The 25979-nt window shown below is 42.8% G+C and overlaps 1 protein-coding gene across 2 annotated transcripts; it reads right to left on the reverse strand.

Moving 5' to 3' along the window:
• Positions 1–78: 78 nt before the first annotated feature.
• On the reverse strand, positions 79–23379 carry DUSP14 (dual specificity phosphatase 14). 2 transcript variants are annotated; one of them, XM_070735288.1, is made up of 2 exons: positions 22894–23379; positions 79–1366 (listed from the first exon to the last, which is right to left on the reverse strand). In XM_070735288.1, the coding sequence occupies exon 2, from the start codon at positions 1295–1297 to the stop codon at positions 701–703; it is 597 nt and encodes a 198-aa protein (XP_070591389.1). In that variant the 5' UTR covers positions 1298–1366; positions 22894–23379; the 3' UTR covers positions 79–700. The 2 variants fall into 2 exon arrangements, with proteins under 2 accessions (XP_070591389.1, XP_070591388.1); XM_070735287.1 differs by lacking the exon at positions 22894–23379 and adding an exon at positions 22384–22442.
• Positions 23380–25979: the final 2600 nt, after the last annotated feature.

Genomic DNA, 25979 nt, shown 5'->3' on the forward strand with positions numbered 1-25979 from the left:
GAGTTCCAGCCGTTCCCTGAGGAGCCTGAGGCTGAATCACAACAAATGGTAAGAAAGAAAGAAAAAAATACGACACAATTTTTGAATTCTCTAAATCATTTTATTTGTGGCAGATTGTCCAGCTGATAGTTTCCCCTACCCTGATTTTCACCCCCCCTAAACTGAAATTCAAAAGTTCGGCTATACATTAACAGAAAGGAATGGAAGATCTTTCTGACTAAATACTTAACGTTTAACCATTTGCTCTCTATTCGGAGATGGACCGTTATTATTTTCGCTGTGTTTTTTTTTTAATCCCACACGGTACAGAGTTATGGTCCCTCCTTCTTAGATGGTTTGCCAAGAAAGCATTTATTACAAGTGAAAATAATCATCATAATTAATCCTCCATGATCCCGATAGCTAACCAGGTGCATCGTTACTTTCCCCCGTTTTAAGTGATTGGACGTTGCGAATTCTCCTTGGCGTGAATTTGCAGAGTCCATTTTTACGGATCCTCACAAAAGTGATTCTGCAGGATGTAGGTTTTAAGGCCCCCTTGATGAAGAGGTTGCTGGTTTAGTGCTTTTGAAGATGCTTCCAAGGATCGGCTGACCCAAAAGAAGCTGGAGCCAAGAGGTGGGATGCTTCCCAAACAAGAGGGGGAACTTCCCTCTGATCTGGCCAGTTTAGAAGTGCCTCGCCACCTCCTGCTCCAATTTCAGATCCCCCAGTAAGGCATGAAGACCCTCCCTACCCTGGCGTAAACATCGGGCATCGTCCCATAAGGAGTTTGCACCATTTTCACGCTGTTCCGGCCATACAGCTCCCATTCATACTCTATCAGCTGCCTCCAGAAACCCACGTTCGGCCGTATGACCGGGCGCCTCGATTTCACCCAGTTGTAGGCCTCGTACAGGGTGACGTTTTGGTACTTCATCAGGTAGGCGATGCACAGCGTGGCCGATCGGCTCACCCCGGCCGCACAGTGGACCAAAGTCACGCCGTTCTTCCGGGCCACGCTCTGGATCTTGTCCGCCACGCTGTCGAAGTAAAGAGAAATCGGCGCGCTGGGTATATCGGCCACGGGCACACGGACGTACTCAAAGTCGGGGAAGTTGAGGTTTGGGAGTTCGACGGTGGCGTTGATGATGCAGGTGATCCCGCGAGACAAGAGCAGCTGGCGGTTGGAGGCGACGCTGCCTTTGCTGAGGTACAGGAAGGGGGTTATCTGGGCAATGCCCGACATCGTCCCTTCGGAGTAAAAGCGAGGTGTTAAGAGAGTTCGGGGGAGCGTGTAGTGTCTTCGCGCCGTCATAGAAAAGATGCCCGGCTGGCTCAGATTTTCATACCAGATGGATGTGCCACGTCGTGTTTCACCTTTCACCTGCCAAATGTAGAAGAAGATTGACTTTAGATCATGTCTGCACACAGGAAAACAGCCATTAATCTGTCTATATTAGTATTATTATCATAATAATATAATATGGAGGCCTGTCTTCTGCAAGAGAAAACCTCGAGGTTCGACTACTGTAATGCTCTCTACATGGGGCTACCTTTGAAAGGTGTTCGGAAACTTCAGATCGTGCAGAATGCAACTACGAGAGCAATCATGGGCTTCCCAAGGTATGCCCATGTTACACCAACACTCCGCAGTCTGCATTGGTTGCCGATCAGTTTCCAGTCACAATTCAAAGTGTTGGTTATGACCTATAAAGCCCTTCATGGCATCGGACCAGAATATTTCCGAGACCGCCTTCTGCTGCACGAATCCCAGTGACCCATTAGGTCCCACAGAGTGGGCCTTCTCCGGGTCCCGTCAACTAAATAATGTCATTTGGTGGGCCCCAGGGGAAGAGCCTTCTCTGTGGCGGCCCCGACTCTCTGGAACCAGCTCCCCCCAGAGATTAGAACTGCCCCTACCCTCCTTGCCTTTCGTAAACGCTCCGAGTCTGCGGAGAGGGGCGGCATACAAATTTAAATAATAAATAAATAAAATAAATAAACTTCTCAAAACCCACTTTTGTTGTCAGGCATGGGGGAATTGAGAGATTTCCCCCGGGCCTATATAATTTATGTATGGTATGTTTGTTTGTTTGTATGTATGTCTTTTTAATAATGGGTTTTTAAAAATATTTTAAATTGTAAATTATTAGATTTGTCATGAACTGTTTTATTGTATTGTGAGCCGCCCCGAGTCTACGGAGAGGGGCGTCATACAAATCTAATAAATAAATAAATAAAACGGACTCCCACGCTCCGTTTTCGGCTGCCACAGCCTCCTGCAACCCTCTGCCAGAGAAAAATGAACCTCAGGAAGGCCACACAAGGCCCTCCCAAGCTCTGTTTTCACTGGCAGAAGCACTGCAGACCAGTCCTTTTGCTGTTTCCAGGGTGGCCTCGTGGGCCAGATCTCTTGGGTTTGATACCCATCAAATAAGGAAATATATACATTTTGGAATAAATAAAGATACATACAAAAAGATATTGATAAAATTGAACAGGTCCACAGACGGACTACAAAAATGGTGGAAGGTCTTAAGCACAAAACTTGTCAGGAAAGACTTCATGAATTCAATCTGTATAGTCTGGAGGACAGAAGGGAAAGGGGGGGACTTTTAAATATGTTAAAGGGTTAAATAAGGTTCAGGAGAGAAGTGTTTTTAATAGGAAAGTGAACACAAGAACAAGGGGGCACAATCTTAGTTGGGGGAAAGATCAGAAGCAACGTGAGAAAATATTATTTGACTGAAAGAGTAGTAGATGCTTGGAACAAACTTCCAGCAGATGTGGTTGGTAAATCCACAGTAACTGAATTTAAACATATCTGGGATAAACATATATCCATTGTAAGATAAAATACAGGACATGGTGTAAGGGCAGACGAGATGGACCCTGAGGTCTTTTTCTGCCATCAATCTTCTATGTTTCTTTGTTTCTATAGAGTGAGCTCAGATTTGGGTTAATAATTTGACATCCTCCTCCCTAGCTCCCCGCTGTTCTCGTTCATTGTCTTAATGTACGGACATTTCAGCTTTTCTCAAAGAAAAACAAGGTGCTATTTTTATCCAGGAGGACATCATCAGCTACGGCTACCTGCCTGCTGTGCACTGCCACCAGACTGACCTGCCTGCCTCTGCTCAATTCGTTTAATTCGCTCTCTCTTAACACGTTTGTTCTTTCAACTTAAAAGGGACACCAGGAAAAAAGAAGAATTGTAAGCCAAGGGTGTTCAACCTTGGCAACGTTTTATGGCAGTGATGGTGAACCTTTTTTGGTTCACGTGCCGAAAGGGTGTGCAGGTGCTCAAACCCATTCCCTCCCCCCCATGCATGCACAGTCCCTGCATTGCCCCTGCGCATAGGCACAACCACGGGTGGGCTGCTGCCCGGGACATTTGGCAAAACTGTTTATCCCGAGTGATAATTATTCTAAGCCTTCCCTGGAAAGCAAAAAGATTACAGAATTTCTGTTCTGTCTGGGTTCCCCCAGACCTCAACACCAACTGGAAAAAACAGCCAGACACTCTGGTAAAAGCCAAAAGTATTTTATAACTGGAAAAAATAAGCACAGAGGAAAACCTGTTCTTCCCAACAGACAGGATATAATACGGTACAGCAGGGTCCTGATGTCCAGTCAATACAGCAAGCTTCTTGCTGGCACCCCCCCCCCCCAAGGTTTCAATAGTCAAAGGCACAAACCAGGATTCCAAGACGCCAAAGTTCACAGTCAGGTCCCACGACTCTCAAAGATAAAACTCCACAAGCCAGGAAGGGTGGGTCTGCCTTTTAGCCTTTCCCAAGAGCACCACACCCAAACCCAGCTGTTGCCACTTTAATGCTGAAAGTATTTAGCCAATTGATTCCGTCTCTGAGTAGCTCTTCTTTGTCGCAGATCAATTATGGCTTGTGCACTTTCCTCTAAGGAATCCAGGCTGCTTGCTGGGGAGAGCTCCCCCTGGTGGGACTCTGGCTGTCCTCCCTCTTCTTCAGCCTGGGATTCCTCCTCCTCGTCTGTCTGCACCTCCTGTTCCTCAGCCTCTCCCTCTGAGCTGGAAACCGACAGAAGGTCAGCCGTTCCCGGAGGGGCCTCAGACGGAACCACAACAATTTCAAGGTGGCTTCAAGTGTTTTGTTTCAGCTTAATTTTAACTCATTTGTCAAAGAAACACCTAAGCCAGGTGATTTTCGAGCTTGGTGACGCAATGGATAGAGAGAGTACAGTACTCAAGCTACCTCTGCTGACTGCTGGCTGTAGTTCAAATCTCACCAGGCTCAAGGTTGACTCAGCCGTCCATCCTTCCGAGGTGGGTAAAATGTGGACCCAGATTGTTGGGGTGATACGCTGACTCTGTAAACCCCTTAGAGAGGGCTGTAAAAGCACTAGGAAGCGATTCATAAGTCTAAGTGCTATTGCTATTTTGATACCTCAATATTAAATCTGTTGGGTTTCTATCTTTCATGATTCTATTCTATTCTATTACGAAGAGAGACTGCGGGAACTGGGCATGGATAGCCTAGAGAAAAGGAGGGCCAGAGCGGACATGATAGCAGTCTACAAGTATACGAGGGGATGTCATAGAGAGGAGGGGATCACTTTATTCTTCAGGGCACCAGAGGGCCGGACGAGGAACAACGGTTGGAAGCTGACCAAGGAGAGATTCAACATGGAGATAAGGAGGAACTTCCTGACAGTCAGAGCGATCAACCAATGGAACAACCTACCAGTGGACGTTGTGAACTCCAACACTCTGGACATTTTTAAGAGAATATTGAACTACCACTTGACTGGTGTACCATAGGGTTCCTGCTTGGGCAGGGGGTTGAACTCGATGGCCGTCATGGTCCCTTTCAACTCTAACAATCAATCAATCAATCAATCAATCAATATTCTAAATTATTTATCCGCTCAAATATTTGAGCTGAGCCAGGGACAAAAAGTTGCTTCAAATTTTTATTAACCCTCCAAATCTTGATAGTTAATTAAATCAACTTCATATGGATAATAACGGTCAGGCAGTAGGAAAAGCAAGAAGGATGCTTGGCTGCATAGCTAGAGGTATACCAAGCAGAAAGAGGGAGATTGTGATCCCCTTATATAGAGCGCTGGTGAGACCACATTTGGAATACTGTGTTCAGTTCTGGAGACCTCACCTACAAAAAGATATTGACAAAATTGAACGGGTCCAAAGACGGGCTACAAGAATGGTGGAAGGTCTTAAGCATGAAACGTATCAGGAAAGACTTCATGAACTCAATCTGTATAGTCTGGAAGACAGAAGGAAAAGGGGGGACATGATCGAAACATTTAAATATGTCAAAGGGTTAAATAAGGTTCAGGAGGGAAGTGTTTTTAATAGGAAAGTGAACACAAGAACAAGGGGACACAATTTGAAGTTAGTTGGGGGAAAGGTCAAAAGCAACGGGAGAAAATATTATTTCACTGAAAGAGTAGTAGATCCTTGGAACAAACTTCCAGCAGACGTGGTTGGTAAATCCACAGTAGCTGAATTTAAGCATGCCTGGGATAAACATATATCCATCCTAAGATAAAAGTACAGGAAATAGTATAAGGGCAGACGAGATGGATCATGAGGTCTTTTTCTGCCATCAGTCTTCTATGTTTCTATGTTTCTAATTTAAACCGTGATTGGGAGGAGCCAGACTAAACCATGATATTATGAATCGCCCTTTTCTCCTCTGGGCTTTAATTTTATTTCCAGTTTTTGCTTTGCATGCTGTCTACATAACCAGCTTGGCTAAGAAGAATCTGAAATAAACCTTCGTTTTTGAAGCTTAAGAGACCCCAGGGGTCTTCATGTGGTTCAAAAGACCCAGATGGCAGCTTTACAATTGATTATGTGGCCGCCATCTTGACTTTTTTGACCACTTTCCAAGACACCTGAGGGAAACAACTTTGCTTATACTTCTAAATCAGTCTTTGGCCAGGTGGACTTCAACTCCCAGAATTCCTCATTCTAGCTGGGGAATTCCACAAGTCCACACATTTGAAAGTCGCCAAAGTTGAGAAATGCCGCTCTAGGATTATAACTTATTTGTTTAAGCCTGTTGTGTGAACACAACCCAAATGTGGAGGGTTTAGTGTTCATTTCAGGATTGCATGCCACACATGGAGGCCACCAGCAATGCTTGCAGGGAGGTAAAATGATGAAAGCAACTTCACATAACCACATCACCAGCCTCCCTTTCTCCTAGGTCAGAAGTCTTCAAACCTGGCAACTTTAAGACTGGTGGACTTCAACTCCCAGAATTCTTAGAGTTGAAATCCACCCCTCTTAAAGTTGCCAACTTTGGGGAGCCCTGATAGATGCAAACCAGAAAATGTAGATAGGGCTCAGACCACAACTGAGCCCAAATGTTATGTTGCTAAATGAGACAGTTGTTAAGTGATTTGTGACCCATTTTATGATCTTTCTTGCCAATGCTTTGTTACGTGAATCACTGCAAATTGTTAAGTTAATAAGTTAAAGGCAGGCCCACGTCTCTCCAACACTCCACGCTCTGCATTGGCTGTCAGTTTGTTTCCAGAGTTGTTGTTGTTATTATTATTATTGTTGTTGTTGTTGTTGTTGTTCGTGTTCTTCGTGTTGCCGCACAAATCCCAGCGAGCCGCACAAATCCCAGCGACCAGTTAGGTCCCACAGAGTTGGCCTTCTCCAGGTCCCGTCGACTAAGCAATGCCATTTGGCGGGACCCAGGGGAAGAGCCTTCTCTGTGGCGGCCCTAACCGTCTGGAACCAGCTCCCCCCGAAGATTAGAACTGCCCCCACCCTCCTTGCCTTTCGTAAACTTCTTAAAACCCACCTCTGTCGTCAGGCATGGGGGAATTGAAATTTCCCTTCCCCCTAGGCTTATAGAATTTATACATGGTATGTTTGTATGTATGATTGGTTCTTTAAATTGGGTTTTTTTAGATTGTCTTTTAATATTAGATTTGTTTACATTGTCTTTTTATATTGTTGTTAGCCGCCCCGAGTCTTCGGAGAGGGGCGGCATACAAATCTAATAAATAAATAAAATAATAAATAAATAAATATTATTATTATTTATTAGATTTGTATGCCGCCCCTCTCCGTAGACTCAGGGCAGCTCACAACAAAATAGTGACAGTTTAACAAATCTAATATTAAAAACATTCTAAAACCCAACATTGGAACCATAAAACACAATCATACCATGCGTAAACTGAATAAGCCTGGGGGATATCTCAGTTAGATTTATTGGATTTAGATTTATTGGATTTATATGCCGCCCCTCTCCGCAAAATCCCAGCGGCCGATAAGGTCCCACAGAGTTGGCCTTCTCCGGGTCCTGTCGACCAAACAATGTCGTTTGGCAGGCCCCAGGGGAACAGCCTTCTCTGTGGCGGTCCTGTCCCTCTGGAATCAACTCCCCCAGTTGATTAGAACGGACGGTCCCCACCCTTGTCTTTCACAAATTACTCAAGACCCACCTATATTGCCACGCATGGGGGATCTAAGACATCTCCCCCAGGCTTTCTTATATTTTATGTTTGGTATGTATGTGCTGTATGGTTTTTAATTATTGGGTTTTTTTAGATAATTTTATTATTAGATTTGTTCTATTGTTATACTGTTTTTATTACTGTTGTGAGCTGCCCCGAGTCTTCAGAGAGGGACAGGATGCAAATCTAATAAATTGAATTGAATTGAATTGAATTGAACTGTCTCCCACCTGTAGCTCCTTGATTTTTCATTTCAAAAAAATTGCACAATGCTTTTGACTGTTCCGCAGCAACACACACTCCACAAAAGCATTGTGTGCCTTGGGCTGTGTGTCTCTTCCTTGGGATGCAATTTGATCCAGCGAGCATCACCTGACAGAGCTTTGCCTCTGAGGAGAAACATTTCAGCCTTAGACCACGAGGGCTTGGGATCTATGCCAAAACGAGAACCAAACACTACCCCTGGGACTGGCGGAGATAGAAATAAACCCCAAACAACCGAAGGAGCATCTTTCATTATATTTATCTTTCACACACTGGCAGCAACAATAACATGCAGCGAGAAAAATCTGCACACGTTTTAAAATAGCAATTGGATAAAAATGACTATGTTTGCTTGGTTTCTTAGGCTGGCAACTATCCTTAGAACACTGGTTTTTTAAAAACTTGGTAACTTTAAAAACCTGCTGTTCTGTTCGGGTCTGTGAGACCCGAAATCAAAGTTTGAGTCCCTGTAAAAAATTTTCCCTGCATATCTGAAACTTGAAATTTCATGACTTCTCATCATTTCAAGGGTTCTCTCTATGAGAATTTTTTTTGGGGGGTGGGGGGTTTCTTTCTTGCTGGAAAAAAAAGTCACACTTGTTCTGTTCCCGGGTCACCCTGACCCGGACCGAAAACTCTTCATTTGAAGTGATTATGTTTGGTCAATTTGAAAACCTTTTTCACTTGGAAAGTAGTCTGAACATTTCTGCACACAATTATATGAAAATTGAAATGAATAATATTTCACAAAAACGGGGGGGGGGCACATCTTATCAGCAAAATAAACCAATAAGCATTAATTTTTTTCATTTCAATTTTCATTTCAATGTGTGCAGAAATGTTCAAACTTGTTTCCAAGTGAAAAAAGATTTCAAAAAGACCAAATATTAGCTCTTTAAATGAAGAGTTTTCAGTCCGGGTCAGGGTGACCCGGGAACATAACATTAGGGAGTTTTATCGAACAGAACATGGGGGTTAAGTTGGGCGGACTTCAACTCCCAGAATTCCCCAAGCCAGGGTGCTAGCTAGAGAATTGTGGGAGTCGAAGATCACATATTTTTAAATTTACTAAGTTTGAAACAGACTGTCCCAGAACCATGGGAGATTCTGGTGCGCTGATGATGGTTAATGAAACATTTGCAAGAAAACAATCAAACTAAGTGAGCATCAAGGACCTCACATGGAGATTAGTAGCCCAATGGGCCTCGGTTTCCTGGGGTTATATAACTCCCATTATCCCCAACCAGCAAAGTTCCTCTGTAAGGAAACTAAAACTATTGTTTAAAAAAAAAAGGAGACAAGAAGGAAGATGACACTTCTTCAAGATGCCTCTAGGCTCCAAGTCAGCAGTTTTCCTGTACCTGCAGCTTCCAGGCATTTTCGACTAGTTGTTGCACCATCTTCTGGGATGGGAGTCTGCAACCTTAAACATTCAAAAAGCCAATTGGACCAGTTTCCCACAGAAAAAAAAACACCGGAAGCCACAAAACCTGGATGGGCATGGGCAACTCGACATCACTCACTTTCACCAGTCACATGACCGGTAATGGGTTGCAGCTGGTACATCTGGGATCAGAGCTCCGGTAGCTGAAATTGAGATGTGCACCCATCTCTTTGTCCCTGATGCGGGCACACCTGTGCCTGCATGAGATTTGGCTCCTGCACATGCGCAGCCAGCAAAAACTCATGCGAGGATGCTCTTGCGCATGAGATTTTGCCTATTTTGGGCATTTTTTTGCTTCTGCGCATGCGCGGAAGCAAAGAAATCACCAAAAATAGGTGAAATCTTGCACACAAGAGCATCCTCGCATGCGCAGAAGCCAAATCACATACTGGCAGGCACACTCACGCCCGCCGGACATGTGCACACCCACAGTGGTCCCAGAGAGCATACCGGTAGCGGCCGGTAAGTGGAATCCCCACCTGCACATGACCCCCCCCCTCCAGCCATGCCTATCCAGCCAGTCATTAGGGAAGAGAATCAGTTTTTAAAAAATACCGGGAAAACAAGTTGAATGCTTGGCTGCATAGCTAGAGGTATAACAAGCAGGAAGAGGGGGATTGTGATCCCGCTGTATAGAGCGCTGGTGAGACCACATTTGGAATAATACTGTGTTCAGTTCTGGAGACCTCACCAAAAAATATTGATAAAATTGAACGGGTCCAAATCCAATCTATTGGATTTGTAATGTATTGTATCACTGTTATGTTGTGAGCCGCCCAGAGTCTTCAGAGAGGGGCGGCATACAAATCTAATAAACTATAAACTATAACTATAACTATTATTTATTAAATTTGTATGCCGCCCCTCTTGGAGGACTCCGGGCGGCTTGCAACAATAATAATACGTGCATTATTGTTGTGAGCCGCCCCGAGTCTATGGAGAGGGGCGGCATACAAATCTAATAAATAAATAAATGAATGAATGAATGAATGAATGAACAAACAAACAAACAAACAAACAAGCAAATTTTATATACCGAAAAATACGGTAATATATGTATAAAAACCCTGTTCCTCTTTTCTTCAACATAAAATATATGTGTTTTCTTTGTCAGGATAAATTTGTTTTATAAAGTGTATGAAGCGAAGGCTACAGGCTAACCACTGGATTGCAATCACCCACATAATCACAATTCACTTATTTTCTGTATTTCTCTACTGGTTGTCTGGAGTTTTGCAGACAAGATCATCTTAGAAGGGAAATGACTATTTGATTAAAAAAGGAATCAGATCTTTCTGAGATGAAAAAGTGTTTATGTAAATATGCATATATTTAAAGTCACAACATTTTCAATTAAATGTGGAATATCTCAGCTCAACTCAGGGGTCTGATTACATGAAGGATGAATATCGCTATGTCCCAATTTAAGCCTCACAGCAGTATCCTTTCCTGGTCTGTTAAATGAAATAAAAACTGTGAACGCCACAAAACAAGTAGAGATTCTCAGTTTCTTAAATTCATCTGTTTGGGTTGCTTTAGAAAAAACCCCTCCCAGGGCAATGGGTGTATTAAAAATCATAAAACACAGCCAGTAATACCAATGAGAATAACTTCATTTTAAAACTGTAAAAGAAAATATTAAACTGTGCATATCAATACAAGTTTACAATTAAAAGCTTCAACGAGTGCGGGAATGTTTGGATAAATTTAAACCAGGAAATGTCTGTTCCAAAATGACTTTGACTCTTGGGGTCGGAAGTCTTCCCTGGAGTTCACATTGTGTATTCCAGTTTTCCAAAAATAGTTTCAGATTGTAGTGTGAAAAGACAAGGCACCATTCCCGAAAAAAAAACTCACTTTCCCCCCATCTTTCAAACCCACAGGGAGATCTGAAGAGTACGGGTAATCTTTGGCCTACAATCAGAATCCAGCCCAAAATTTCTGTTGCTAAGCGAGATGGTTGCTAAGCGATTTTTTTGCCCCACAATTGCCACAACTGTTAGGTGAATTGCTGCAGTTGTTAAGAATACAGTGGTATCTCTACTTACGAACTTAATTCATTCCATGACCAGGTTCTTAAGTAGAAAGGTTTGTAAGAAGAAGCATTTTCCCCCCATAGGAATTAATGTAAAAGCAAATAATGTGTGCGATTGGGGAAACCACAGGGAGGGTGGAGGCCCTGTTTCCTCCCAGGAGATTCCTAGAGGGGCCCCACAGAGGCTTCTCCCCACCTTTTCCGGCCATTTCCTCCCAGGAGATTCCTAAGGAGGCCCCAGGGAGGCTTCTCTCCACCTTTTCTGGCCCTCTCTCCTCCCAGGAGATTCCAAATGAGGCCCCACGGAGGCTTCTCTCCACCTTTTCTGGCCCTCTCTCCTCCCAGGAGATTCCTAATGAGGCCCCACGGAGGCTTCTCTCCACCTTTTCTGGCCCTCTCTCCTCCCAGGAGATTCCTAATGAGGCCCCATGGAGGCTTCTCTCCACCTTTTCCAGCCCTCTCTCCTCCCAGGAGATTCCTAATGAGGCCCCACGGAGGTTTATCTCCACCTTTTCTGGCCCTCTCTCCTCCCAGGAGATTCCAAATGAGGCCCCACGGAGACTTCTCTCCTTTTCCAGCCCTCTCTCCTCCCAGGAGATTCCTAAAGAGGCCCCACGGAGGCTTCTCTCCACCTTTTCCGGCCCTCTCTCCTCCCAGGAGATTCCTAGAGAGGCCTCGCAGATGCTTCTCTCCACCTTTTCCGCCCCTGTTTCCTCCCAGGAGATTCCTAGAGAGGCCCCAAGGAGGCTTCTCCCTGCCTTTTCCGGTTACAGTTTCGGAGGCTCGGGTTTGTAAGTGGAAAATGGTTCTTGAGAAGATGCAAAAAAAATCTTGAACACCTGGTTCTTATCTAGAAAAGTTTGTAAGTAGAGGCGTTCTTAGGTAGAGGTACCACTGTGGCTTCCCCATTTACTTTGCTTGTCGGAAAGTCATACAGTGTTCACATGACCTCTCAGTTCAAGAAGGACTGCATAGAAATCTAATAGATAGATAGATAGATGATAGATAGATAGATAGATAGATAGATAGATAGATAGATAGATAGATAGATAGATAGATAGATAGATAGATAGTTATCAGGCATCTGACTTTTGATCCCGTGACCACGGGGATGTTACAACGATTATAAATGTGACTAGTGTTAATTTTTCAGTTCCATTGTAACTTTGAATGGTCACTAAATGAATTGTAATTTCATGACCAAAGTGTATGAATGATGTGTATGCATGTGATTACGAATGTTTGTTTATAATAAATTGATTTTTATTACGGGGTTTTTAGTTTTAGATATTATATTCAACTTCTTATTGCTTTGTATCTTTTTCTATTATTATTACATTATTTTGTAAGCCGCCCCGAGTCCTTCGGGATTGGGCGGCATGGAAGTTGAATAAATAATAATAATAATAATAATAATAATAATAATAATAATAATAATAACAACAACAACAATAACAACAACAACAACAACAAAACAACAACAATGACTATCTCTATAGCCTGCAGCTTTCAATCCAATCACCCTATATCTAGACAAGAAACTGGAGGCGTAAAGCACTGAGTGGCAAATTTTGGTGTCCCCAACCATAAATTCAGACCTCATCCGATTTTGTTGGGCAGTTTTTCTGGAATCCAGTATGAAACATTACCTTCTACTAATTAAAAGCTCATGCGAGACCTTTTTCAGAAAGCAATAATTTGCACTGCCTTAAGTATGCACCCAGAATAGTCTACACCCTGAAGGGCCTGGAGGCAGAATATTAATACTAATTAATATTAATAATATATCGTCCCCTCCCTGCACACGATTTTCTTCTCACAATACCTGTTGTGATGCAAAGATTATTTTCTCAATTTTTTTTTGTCCATTGAAATCAATGACCCAGTGGGCGGACAAAACCACAATAATATCTCCGGGACTGTCTTCTGCCGCACGAATCCCAGCGACCAGTTAGGTCCCACAGAGTTGGCCTTCTCCGGGTCCCGTCGACTAAACAATGTCGTTTGGCGGGACCCAGGGAAAGAGCCTTCTCTGTGGCGGCCCTGACCCTCTGGAACCAGCTCCCCCCAGATATCAGAGTTGCCCCCACCCTCCTTGCCTTTCGTAAGCTCCATGAAACCCACCTCTGTCATCAGGCATGGGGGAACTGAGATATTCCTTCCCCCTAGGCTTATAAAATTTATGCATGGTATGTCTGTATGTATGATTGGTTTCTTAAATTAGGGTTTTTACATTACTTTTAATATTAGATTTGTTCATATTGTCTTTTTACTGTTGTTAGCCGCCCCGAGTCTACGGAGAGGGGCAGCATACAAATCTAATAAATAAATAAATAAATAAAATAAATAATGAAATAGTACTTGAATTTCACCTCATGCTAATTTTATGGCTTTGCCCGAAAAGAATAGATGCAGGCCTTATTCCAAATAATGATTTTGAGACTCTAGAAAGAGTGCAGAGAACAGCAATAAAGAGGATTAGGGGAACTGGAGGCTAAAACAAATGAAGAACGCTTGCAGGAATGGGGTAGGTCTAGTTGGATGAAATGAAGGACCAGTGAAGGGCTGCCAAATTTTTTACTACCACACTGTGGGCATGGCTTATTTTGTGGGTGTGTCTTGACGATCATGTGACCAGGTAGGAGTGGCTTGCCAGCCATGTGACCAGGTGGGAGTGGCTTGCATGAATGAATGCATGAATGAATGAGTGAATGAAAGAATGAATGGATGGATGGATGGATGGATGGATGGATGGATGAATGAATGAATGAATGAATGAATGAATGAATGAATGCATGGATGGATGGATGGATGGATGGATGGATGGATGGATGGATGGATGGATGGATGGATGGATGAATTTGCAGCCCTCTCTAAGCAGTTTCTGACTGAATCAGGGAAGGATGGAAGGACTTCTCTTCCTTGCAGTCATCAAATCCTTCCACTCTCCACCATTCAGTCAGAACCGAAGAAGCTTCCTGCACGAGAAGAGTGAAATGTCTTTTAAAAAAAAATACAAAGTCCAGTAGTTTCCTTTTGAAAATGCATCATTGGGATAACTGTGGTCTATGACTGAGAATCTCCATAGACAAATTCAACTTTAATTCACATGACACACTAACACACCCCATTCCAGTTTCCAGTTTGTCACTCAACAAGCTCCAAAATAAAGAACATGTTAAGATTTATTATGGGTCAGCGCATAAAAGCTCTGTATTAGGCAGCAGTATATTAAATTTATTAAATGTATATTCTGATTTGTTTTTCTAAGCAAAACCTTCCTATAACTCACAGGGAACTTCCAGACTAAGCTGCATTGAAACTAATTAACGAGATTTAAGTTCATTATTATAAGTAATTGCCTCTGTGGTATTTCTCATGAATAACTCACTTAATAAACAAAATAGTGATTTTGAAATGGCATTAAAAAACAAACAAACTTTGATTTCAACAGCATTTCGAATAACTCAAAATCTGTATTAAAGTGGTAGATAAATCCACAGTAACTGAGTTTAAATATGCCTGGGATAAACATATATCTATCCTAAGATAAAATACAGGAAATAGTATAAGGGCAGACTAGATGGACCATGAGGTCTTTTTCTGCCGTCAGTCTTCTATGTTTCTATGTTTCTAAGACATTCATAAACTAAGCATTACAATGGGACTAAAAATGGATAAAGCAGAAACAGACCCAAAAAATTATCCCAAATGATCTATTCTTTAAATTTAAAAGGATTTAAATTATAGTACAAAAAAGGAAAGCCACTGAAGTTGTGGGCATAAGAGCAGAACATTCTTTTCAGTGGTCATCAAGCACCAGGTCTTCCTAAAGAATTCCAGGAGTTGAAGTCCATCCATCTTAAAACATGTCGACTGTAGAATTCTGGGAGTTGAAGTCCACCCATCTTAAAACATGCTAGCTGGGGAATTCTGGGAGTTGAAGTCCACCCATCTTAAAACATGCCAGCTGAAGAATTCTGGGAGTTGAAGTCCACCCATCTTAAAACATGCGGGCTGAAGAATTCTGGGAGTTGAAGTCCACCCATCTTAAAACATGCGGGCTGAAGAATTCTGGGAGTTGAAGTCCACCCATCTTAAAACATGCGGGCTGAAGAATTCTGGGAGTTGAAGTCCACCCATCTTAAAACATGCCGGCTGAAGAATTCTGGGAGTTGAAGTTCACCCATCTTAAAACATGCCGGCTGTAGAATTCTGGGAGTTGAAGTCCACCCATCTTAAAACATGCCGGCTGAAGAATTCTGGGAGTTGAAGTCCACCCATCTTAAAACATGCCGGCTGAAGAATTCTGGGAGTTGAAGTCCATCCATCTTAAAGCATGCCAGTTGTAGAATTCTGGGAGTTGAAGTCCATCCATCTTAAAGCATGCCAGCTGGGGAATTCTGGGAGTTGGTCTCCCAGAAACATGTTTAGGAGAGATTCTTGAGTGAAAGTTCGCACCTCTTGGAGCCTGCTGGCTTTAAAGGGAGTTGACATCCACACAGCTGATAGTTTCCAAAATTGAAGAACACTAAGATGGAGCATCCATTTTCTGAACGGTGCTGTCATGTCTAATTATATCATTATTCATTAAACAAATGTACGCTGACTCGGGTATTATACAGTCGCTGAAAAATACACCTTTTTCCCCACTGTCATTAAAAGAGGGGAAGTCTACTTTGACTCAGCTCCTCATGACCTCATAGCTGCATCCTTTCCTAAACAATGATATGGAATTTTCTTCTTCCGGGATGTTTTTACACTTCCCATTCTACCCTACAGGTCTGGGATTTCCTGGGCACACTGATTCACAATCTACAGGGGAAATGCCACCTAAGTTAAAAAAGCTGCACCACAAAGATTTCTCTGCTTTCTACAATTAGAGCGAGCAAAAGGCAGCTTTACTCAGAATATATTGACAAAATTGAACGGGTCCAAAGACGAGCTACAAGAATGGTGGAAGGTCTTAAGCATAAAACGTATCGGGCTTATGATCCCACCAGTTCTTTGCCACTGGTAAATGGTAGTTCCGGCACAAGTTCCAGTGGATCATCTGTGCCACAGCATCATGTCTATGCTTGTAGTCAGTGTGTGCAATCTTTTTGCATTATTATTATTATTATTATTATTATTATTATTATTATTATTATTATGAAGTTACTGTGCAGAAAAGCACGTAGGATGCTTGGCTGCATAGCTAGAGGTATAACAAGCAGGAAGAGGGAGATTGTGATCCCCTTATATAGAGTGCTGGTGAGACCACATTTGGAGTACTGTGTTCAGTTCTGGAGACCTCACCTACAAAAAGATATTGACAAAATTGAACGGGTCCAAAGACGGGCTACAAGAATGGTGGAAGGTCTTAAGCATAAAACGTATCAGGAAAGACTTCATGAACTCAATCTGTATAGTCTGGAGGACAGAAGGGAAAGAGGGGACATGATCGAAACATTTAAATATGTTAAAGGGTTAAATAAGGTTCAGGAGGGAAGTGTTTTTAATAAGAAAGTGAGCACAAGAACATGCGGACACAATCTGAAGTTAGTTGGGGGAAAGATCAAAAGCAACATGAGAAAATATTATTTTACTGAAAGAGTAGTAGATCCTTGGAACAAACTTCCAGCAGACGTGGTTGGTAAATCCACAGTAACTGAATTTAAACATGCCTGGGATAAACATATATCCATTGCAAGATAAAGTACAGGAAATAGTATAAGGGCAGACTAGATGGACCATGAGGTCTTTTTCTGCCGTCAGTCTTCTATGCTTCTATGTTTCTATGAATAGCTTACATTCTGCAACAATACATCCAACCAGCCCTAAAACATCAACCTCTGTCCATCCCAGTTTCTTGGGAAGGGCTCAACAGGTGGATCAAAATGCCGTCTTTTCTTGCCACGGCTGTTAATTGAATCACTGCAGCTGTTGACGTAGTAACATGGTTGTAAAGTAAATCTGACTTTTCTATTGACTTTTGCTGGCCAGAAGGTTGCAGAAGGGGACCATATGATTATGGGACACTGCAACTGGTGTATACTGTATATGTGTTCAGTTGCCTAATGTCCGAATTTTGATCACGTATGACCATGGAGATGCTGCAATGGTCATAAATGTGAAAAAAGAGCTGTGAGACACTTTTTCAGTGCATGGAACTCACTACCAGACTTTGTAGTATCATCACCTAAGACCTAACCCCCAAAATTTTACCCTAAGACTATCCACTGTTGACCTCTCGCGATTCCTAAGCGGTCAGTGCGGGGTGTGTATAAGTGCACTAGCGTGCCTTCCGTCCCTTCTCCTAATGTTTCTCTCTTACTAGTATCATGTATATAAATATTATTATATCTCTGTATACCACCATTACATACTTGACAAAACAAACAAACAAATAAATATTGTAACTTTGAACAGTCACTTGGCAAACTGTTCAGCAGGGGGTTGGACTAGAAGACCTCCAAGGTCCCATCCAACTCTGTTATTCTATTCCATTATATCCTCATTCTTAGGATCTACACTTTGGTTTCAATAGCCCTGCCTTTCTCAAGCCACATCTTTCCCCATCACTCCACCATTTATTTTATCCAATACAGATTGAAAGTTAAGGAGAATAAAAACGTGTAGTAGTAAATATCAGGGAAGGGGTAGAAGAAGAGATATGAGAATAGAATACATCAATGAAGAGTAGAGGAAGGATATATGGATGGGAGAGAAGATATATAAAATATAGGAGAGACAATTGGACAGGGGATGGAAGGCACACTAGTACACTTATGCTCACCCCTTACTGACCTCTAAGGAATCTGGAAAAGTCAACCATGGAAAGTCTAAGGGAAAAATGTTGGGGGTTGACACCACGGAGTCTGGTAATGAGTTCCACGCTTCAACAATTCGATTGCTAAAGTCATATTTTTTACAGTCAAGTTTGGAGCGGTTGATATTAAGTTTGAACCTATTGCGTGCTCTTGTGTTACTGCGGTTGAAGCTGAAGTAGTTGTTGGCAGGCAGGATGTTGCAGCATATGATCTTGTGGGCAATACTTAGATCATGTTTAAGGCGTTGTAGTTCCAAGCTTTCTAGACCCAGGATTGTAAGTCTAGTTTCGTAGGGTATTCCGTTTCGAGTGGTGGAGTGAAGGGCTCTTCTGGTGAAGTATCGTTGGACCTTTTCTAGGGTGTTGATGTCCGAAATTCGGTGTGGGTTCCAGACAAGTGAACTGTATTCGAGGATGGGTCTGGCAAAAGTTTTGTAAGCTCTGGTGAGTAGTGTGAGATTGCCGGAGCAGAAGCTACGTAGGATCAGGTTGACAATTTTAGAAGCCTTTTTGGCGATATTGTTGCAGTGGGCTTTGGCACTTAGGTCATTTGATATTAGTATTCCAAGGTGTTTTACTGCATGGGGGTTGTTTGTCAGATTTTGTTTATTTAGTTTGTATACGAGGTTCGGATTCTTTTTGCCGATGTGGAGAACAGAGCATTTGCTAGATGATATTTGAAGTTGCCAAGTGTTAGACCAATCTGAGATGAAGTCAAGGTCTTTTTGGAGAATAGTTGTGTTGTCCATGAGATCCCAGCATTTGGAAAAAAAATATTTGCATTGATGCAGTCCTTAATTTTAGACCACCGTTGGGGCAAGAATTTTCCATTCTAAGCAAGCAGGTACCTTTTTGGGGGTGGGGTGGGGGAGGTTTATTTATTTATTTATTTATTGGATTTGTATGCCACCCCTCTCCGAGGACTCAGGGCAGCTCACAACATCTCAAAAACAATATGCCACTTACATATCTAAAAATCCAATTAATATACTAAAAAACTTTTTAAAACTCTAATAAGATTTTAAATCTTTCATTACTATTCACACAGCAAAACATACTATGGTGGTTAAACAAATTGCTGTCGTTGTTAAGCGAATCATGTGGTTCGCTTAACAACTAAACAAATCCAGAGGTCACAAATTTATTTTTTTAATTTTTCACATTTTTAGGCCACCCTCCACTGATGGATTCAGGGTGGCGTACAACAATAAAATGACTGCAAAAATTAAATAAAATACCCCAAAGTACATGTAATAAAAACGAATACAAAATTTAAAAACCAATCTAAAACAAGTGTACAATCATCACTCATTCATACTACTGGCCATGTCAATCCCATGTCCCCAGGACACTGTGATTGTCATGAATGCAAGCTGATGGTCAGTTGTCTGAATTTTGATCCCATAACAGGTCACAAGTCAGTTTTTTCACTGCTGTTGTAACTTCAAAAGGTTGCTAAACAAATGCTTGTAAGCGAAGGACCATTTGAGTTAAAGCTGGTTCTGACTCTCAGCATCACCTCCAATCTGATATAACTGTAGTTCATAAAATCATATACCAAAATGTCCTTCCTGTTAGTGACTTCACCTTCAACCACAACAACACAAAAACACCTAATAGATACAAACTAAATTTAAACCACTCCAAACTTGACTGCAGAAAATCCGACTTCAGAAATAGAGTGGTCAATGCCTAGAATTCACTTCCTGACTCTGTGGTTTCTTCCCCAAACTTTAAAATCTTTAACCTTAGATTGTCTACAGTTGACCTGTATGCATAAGTGCACCATTGTGCCTACCATCCCTGCCCTACTGGTCCTATTGTCTTCTTTTATCTGTTATCTAATACGTGCTTGATGAAATAAATAAATAAATAAAAATAAACACAGAGGCCTCTTTTGATTGATTGATTTGATTTGATTTGATTTGATGATTTGATTTGTATGCCGCCCCTCTCCGCAGACCCGGGGCGGCTAACAACAGTAATAAAAACAGCATGTAACAATCCAATACTAAAACAACTAAAAAAACCTTATTATAAAACCAAACATACATACAAACATACCATGCATAAAATTGTAAAGACTTAGGGGGAAAGAATATCTCATGGCAGAGGTGAGTTTTAAGAAGCTTATGAAAGGCAAGGAGGCTGGGGGCAATTCTAATCTCTGGGGGGAGCTGGTTCCAGAGGGCTGGGGCCGCCACAGAGAAGGCTCTTCCCCTGGGTCCCGCCAAATGACATTGTTTAGTTGATGGGACCCGGAGAAGGCCCACTCTGTGGGACCTAACTGGTCGCTGGGATTCGTGCAGCAGAAGGCGGTCCCTGAGATAATCTGGTCCGGTGCCATGAAGGGCTTTATAGGTCATAACCAACACTTTGAATTGTAACCGGAAACTGATCGGCAACCAATGCAGACTGCGGAGTGTTGGTGTAACTAAACTAAATCAGTTTTGGAAAACATAATGGAATTGAAAAGCAGGGTAGCAATACACTAAATAAGTCGGGCCTGGCCATTTTAAGATGTATGGACTTCAATTCCCAGAATACATGGAGGCAGGGGGATTCTGGGAGTTGAAGTCCACTACATCTCAAAGTGGTTTAAAATTCAGAAAACACTGTCGTAAATGGCGCTGGTCTACTGAAAGGAATCTTCAAACCACCATCTTACAGTTTACAATCCTGCTGTCCAGATGCTGTGGACTCCACATCCCATTAGCCCCAGCCACAAAGTCAGAAGCGAGGGATTGTAATCCTAATCGGCCCCCAAAGAAGTGAGTTTAATACCTCTAATCAAAGTGACTCAGAACATGTCAAAAAAGTCGGCGTGTTGTGGTATCGGGCCAGGAGTGAGAAGCCCCGGGTTTGAATTTAGCCTCAGCTTTGGAGATTCATGCAGTGACTTTGAGGGTTAAATAAGGTTCAGGAGGGAAGTATTTTTAATAGAAAAGTGAACACAAGAACAAGGGGGCACAATCTGAGGTTAGTTTGGGGAAAGATCAGAAGCAACATCAGAAAATATTATTTTACTGAAAGAGTAGTAGATGCTTGGAACAAACTTCCAGAAGACATGGTTGGTAAATCCACAGGAACTGAATTTAAACATGCCTGGGATAAACATCTATCCATCCTAAGATAAAATACAGGAAATAGTATAAGGGCAGACTAGATGGACCATGAGGTCTTTTTCTGCCGTCAATCTTCTATGTTTCTATGAGCCAGTCATTCTTTCCCAACCCAGACTACCTTGTTGTTTTGTGTTGTTGTTTTGTGTTGTTTTGAATTAAAAACAAAAACAAAAACAAGCTCTATGCACACTGCCTCAAGCTATTGAATGAAAGACAGGGTATGATCAAATCTAGGAAATAAATAATATTTTTACAATGCTCCATTCTTTGTGCTCTTAAACATCTTTTAATGTCCTGATCTGGGTTTGTTGTTTCTCCTCTTTGCCTGGTTTCTCACGCATTGAAACAAGCCACAGTGACTCTGGCCTGGTTTAACAAACCTAGCCATCCTAGCTTGTAAACCATTGTTTGTGACTTAGCAAGAGGATATTGAACACATCATGGCTTAACGACTTCTTCCCCCCTCCCACCAAAAAATACAATACAACATAAAATGTTTTTTAACCCAATGCATCAATTCTACCTTCTTATCTTCGACTCTTAATAAAAGGGTTTTTTTCTCACCTTCCTATTTTTGACTCTCGCTCTCTAAAACAAAAAGATTGACCTTTACAGGGTGTTATCTGAAAAATCAGCAAATCGTTACGAAAACCCCAAACAAACATCCTCGGGAAGAATGAAAAAAAATGCGGGCTTTTAAAAAAACAATCGCAGTAAAACCACCTTGCAAAGTTTGTCAAGAGGCTGAAGAGCAGCGGAGGGGAAAAAACCACACACACACCATTCCGCAACAACTCGCATTAGTCACAAATAAACACAATCATCTGTTGTCTCGACTAAAAGAGAGAGAGAGAGAGAGAAACCCAGGGTGGCTTGGAAACAACAACGCAGCATCTCCCAAAACGCTCCGTTTCTTAATGGTTATTTGCAAAATTATATATCCATATATATAATTTGAATTCTTTGTTCCTTTTTACGCCGGACAGACTGAGAAATTCGGCCGGGCTTTAAAACGTCGCTGCTTTTCCGCTCTGCCTTTTTTTTTTAAATCCCCTCCAAAATAAAAATAAGAATTAAAAGTCCTCCCGAGATAAGGAATGGCATCTTCCCAAGCTTCCAGCCACTTTACCGGGGGCTTGAAAGGACTCTTTGGGGGGTGGGTGACCGCCCCCCAGAAAAGGCTAAAAATAGTCCCCCTTATCAACCCCCACCAAAAAAAACCCCTCCCAATAAAACTCACGACAAAGAAACGGGCACGGATGAAAACAGCAGAGCAAATTATTCCTTCTTTTCCACCCCCTCCCAAATTCTTTAATCACATGTTTTGCATCAAGTCTAATTAGTTTAATTTCTCCCCCCCCCCAAACACACACACACACTTCAAACCCAACTCCAAAATTCCAATTTTTGTGCCGCAAACAATGAAGAAGCGAGAGTGGGGTCACAGCTGGATGGTGTTTACACCTGAGAAGCTTAACCCCCCCCCCAATTCCCCCTCCCCACAAAAAACCCACCTCCCTCCTCCTCCTCTCTCTCTACTACTTCGACTCCCACCCTTGCTTTGCCAAAGCAGCTGCTTCTCATGGAGCAGAATCCCACCACACTTGTCAACAACTACACACAGTTTTTGCCTCCCTCTCTTTGCTGCCTTGGGAAGAAGAAAGAGGGACTTTGGTTTTGGCTTTGCCTGGTTTGGGGGTTCCCCCTGCCCCCCTTTCACAGGACCCATCTCCCCCATCCCGTGCCTTACCGGTCCTGGAGATGCGCTGACTCCAAAGGTGCTTCTGCCTCCTGGCTCCTTGCGAGGGCTTATGAATGGCTGGGCGCCTCTGGTCTTAAGCAAGCACTTGGGAATGTGTGTTGGGTTGGCCCTGGCAGCTGACAGCTCACCTCCCAGGCTCCTCCTCCCTCCCTCCCTCTCGCCCGCCCCGCTCCGAATGTGTTTGGTGAGTGTGGGTATGTATGTGCTTGAACTACCCGGGGGTTACTAAGAGACGGGCTGTTGGCGCTGAACCTGGCCAGCCGCCGTGCGGCAGTAGCAACAGCCGTGTGAAAACACATGAAGCGGATGAGTCAAAGGGAGTTTTGAGGGATGTTTTTGACCAATCGAGGCAAGGTTGGCGGTTACCCATCGTAGCAGGCCTCCATCTGAAGTCACCTCCGCCAGATGTGGCCACAGCCTTGAGAAAGAAACACACACTCACACACACACAGTTGTGAAGTCATCCAGGCCCCCTGAGTTTTAAGAGAATGGCAGTCAGGTGAGGGTTTGGTCTTCTCAAAAGAGAAAGGCCTCACACCAGTGGTGTAAGGGGATCCTTTGTCGGCTTGCATTGGCTGCCGATCAGTTTCCGGTCACAATTCAAAGTGTTGGTCATGACCTTTAAAGCCCTACATGGCAATGGACCAGAGTACCTCCGGAACCGTCTGCTACTGCACGAATCCCAGCAACCGATAAGGTCCCACAGAGTTGGCCTTCTCCAGGTCCTGTCGACTAAACAATGTCGTTTGGCGGGCCCCAGGGGAAGAGCCTTCTCTGTGGCGGCCCCGGCCCTCTGGAACCAACTCCGCCCCGGAGATTAGAACTGCCCCCACCCTCCCTGTCTTTCGTAAACTACTCAAGACTCATTTATACCGCCAGGCCTGGGGGAGTTGAAATAGCTCTTCCCCCTAGGCCATTACAAGTTATGCATGGTATGTTTGTGTGTATGTTTGGTTTCATAATAGGGGTTTGTAGTTGTTTTTATTATTGGATTGTACATGTTGCGTTTATTATTGTTGTTAGCCGCCCCGAGTCTACGGAGAGGGGCAGCATACAAATCCAATAAATAATAATAATAATAATAATAATTATTATTATTATTATTATTATTATTATTATTATTGATGGTGGTGGTGGAAATATATTTATTTATTTTGTCTTGTTTTGTTTATTTGTTTTGTCAAGTACGTATTGGTGGTACACAAAGATAAAACAATGTTTGTATACATGATGGTACGAGCAAGAGAGAAACATTAGGACAGGGGACGGAGGGCACTCTGGTGCATTTATACACACCCCTTACTGACCTCTTAGGAATCTGGAGAGGTCAACAGTGGATGGTCTAAGGATAAAGTTTTGGGGGTTAGATGATGATACTACAGAGTCTGGCAGTGAGTTCCATGCATCAAATACTCGGTTACTAAAATCGTATTTCCTGCAGTCAAGTTTGGAGCAGTTTACTTTGAGTTTGTGTCTGTTGTGTGCTCGTGTGTTGTTGTGGTTGAAGCCGAAGTAGTCCTGGACAGGTCCCTCCCAGTAATAACCCTATTACAGTTACTGAAGGGATGCAGGTGTGCTGCAGAATACAAGTGAGCAACGGGCAAGAATCCTCCACTCCCCAAAATCCAGGTACACACTTTTAGTCTGAAACCACTTGTCTTGCATGCCCTCATCACCTCGAGGTTCGACTACTGTAATGCTCTCTACATGGGGCTACCTTTGAAGAGTGTTCGGAAACTTCAGATCGTGCAGAATGCAGCTGCGAGAGCAATCATGGGCTTCCCAAGGTATGCCCATGTTACACCAACACTCCGCAGTCTGCATTGGCTGCAGATCAATTTCCGGTCACAATTCAAAGTGTTGGTTATGACCTTTAAAGCCTTACATGGCATTGGGCCAGAATATCTCCGAGACCGCCTGCTGCCGCACGAATCCCAGCGACCGATTAGGTCCCACAGAGTGGGCCTCCTCCGGGTCCCGTCAACTAAACAATGTCGGTTGGCGGGCCCCAGGAGAAGAGCCTTCTCTGTGGCGGCACCGGCTCTCTGGAACCAACTCCCCCCGGAGATCAGAACTGCCCCTACTCTTCCTGCCTTCCGTAAACTCCTCAAAACCCACCTTTGCCGTCAGGCATGGGGGAATTGAACCATTTCCCCCTGGGCATGTTTAATTTATACATGGTATGCTTGTGTGTGTGTCTGTTAGTATATGGGGTTTTTTTTTTAAGCTTTAAATATTTTAACTGATTGGATTATTTATGATTTGTACGACTTGCTGTGAGCCGCCCCGAGTCTTCGGAGAGGGGCGGCATACAAATCCAAATAATAAATAAATAAATAAATAAATAGGAATGGAAGAGACACTGAATAATAGGGGTCCCCAAACCTGGAACTTTAAAACTTGGGGACTGCTATGCTGGCTGGAGAATTCTGGGAGTTGAAGTCCCCAAGTCTTTAAAGTTGCCAAGTTTGAATACCTCTGCGAAATAATTTCCACAGTTAGGAAGGCCAATAAGATGATAGAGTGACCACCCATTCAGGATCCTAGATTGTCCTTTCAACCTTGTTTTTTCCTCTTCCCCAGGTTGTCACCCCTCCCAAGTAGACACCCCAAGTCGTTCAGTACAAGTTATCCTGGACGGCCAAAATTATTGAGCTCAAAACGTCTCTCCAACTTTATCAGGAAAGACTTAATGAACTCAATCTGTATAGTCTGGAGGACAGAAGGAAAAGGGGGGGACATGATCGAAACATTTAAATATGTTAAAGGGTTAAATAAGGTTCAGGAGGGAAGTGTTTTTAATAGGAAAGTGAACACAAGAACAAGGGGACACAATCTGAGGTTAGTTGGGGGAAAGATCAAAAGCAACATGAGAAAATATTATTTGACTGAAAGAGTAGTAGATGCTTGGAACAAACTTCCAGCAGACGTGGTTGGTAAATCCACAGTAACTGAATGTAGACATGCCTGGGATAAACAAATATCCATTGTAAGATAAAATACAGGAAATAGTATAAGGGCAGACTGGATGGACCATGAGGTCTTTTTCTGCCGTCAGTCTTCTATGTTCTATG

This window comes from Erythrolamprus reginae, chromosome 1 (assembly GCF_031021105.1).
Source record: "Erythrolamprus reginae isolate rEryReg1 chromosome 1, rEryReg1.hap1, whole genome shotgun sequence".
NCBI lineage: Eukaryota > Metazoa > Chordata > Lepidosauria > Squamata > Dipsadidae > Erythrolamprus > Erythrolamprus reginae.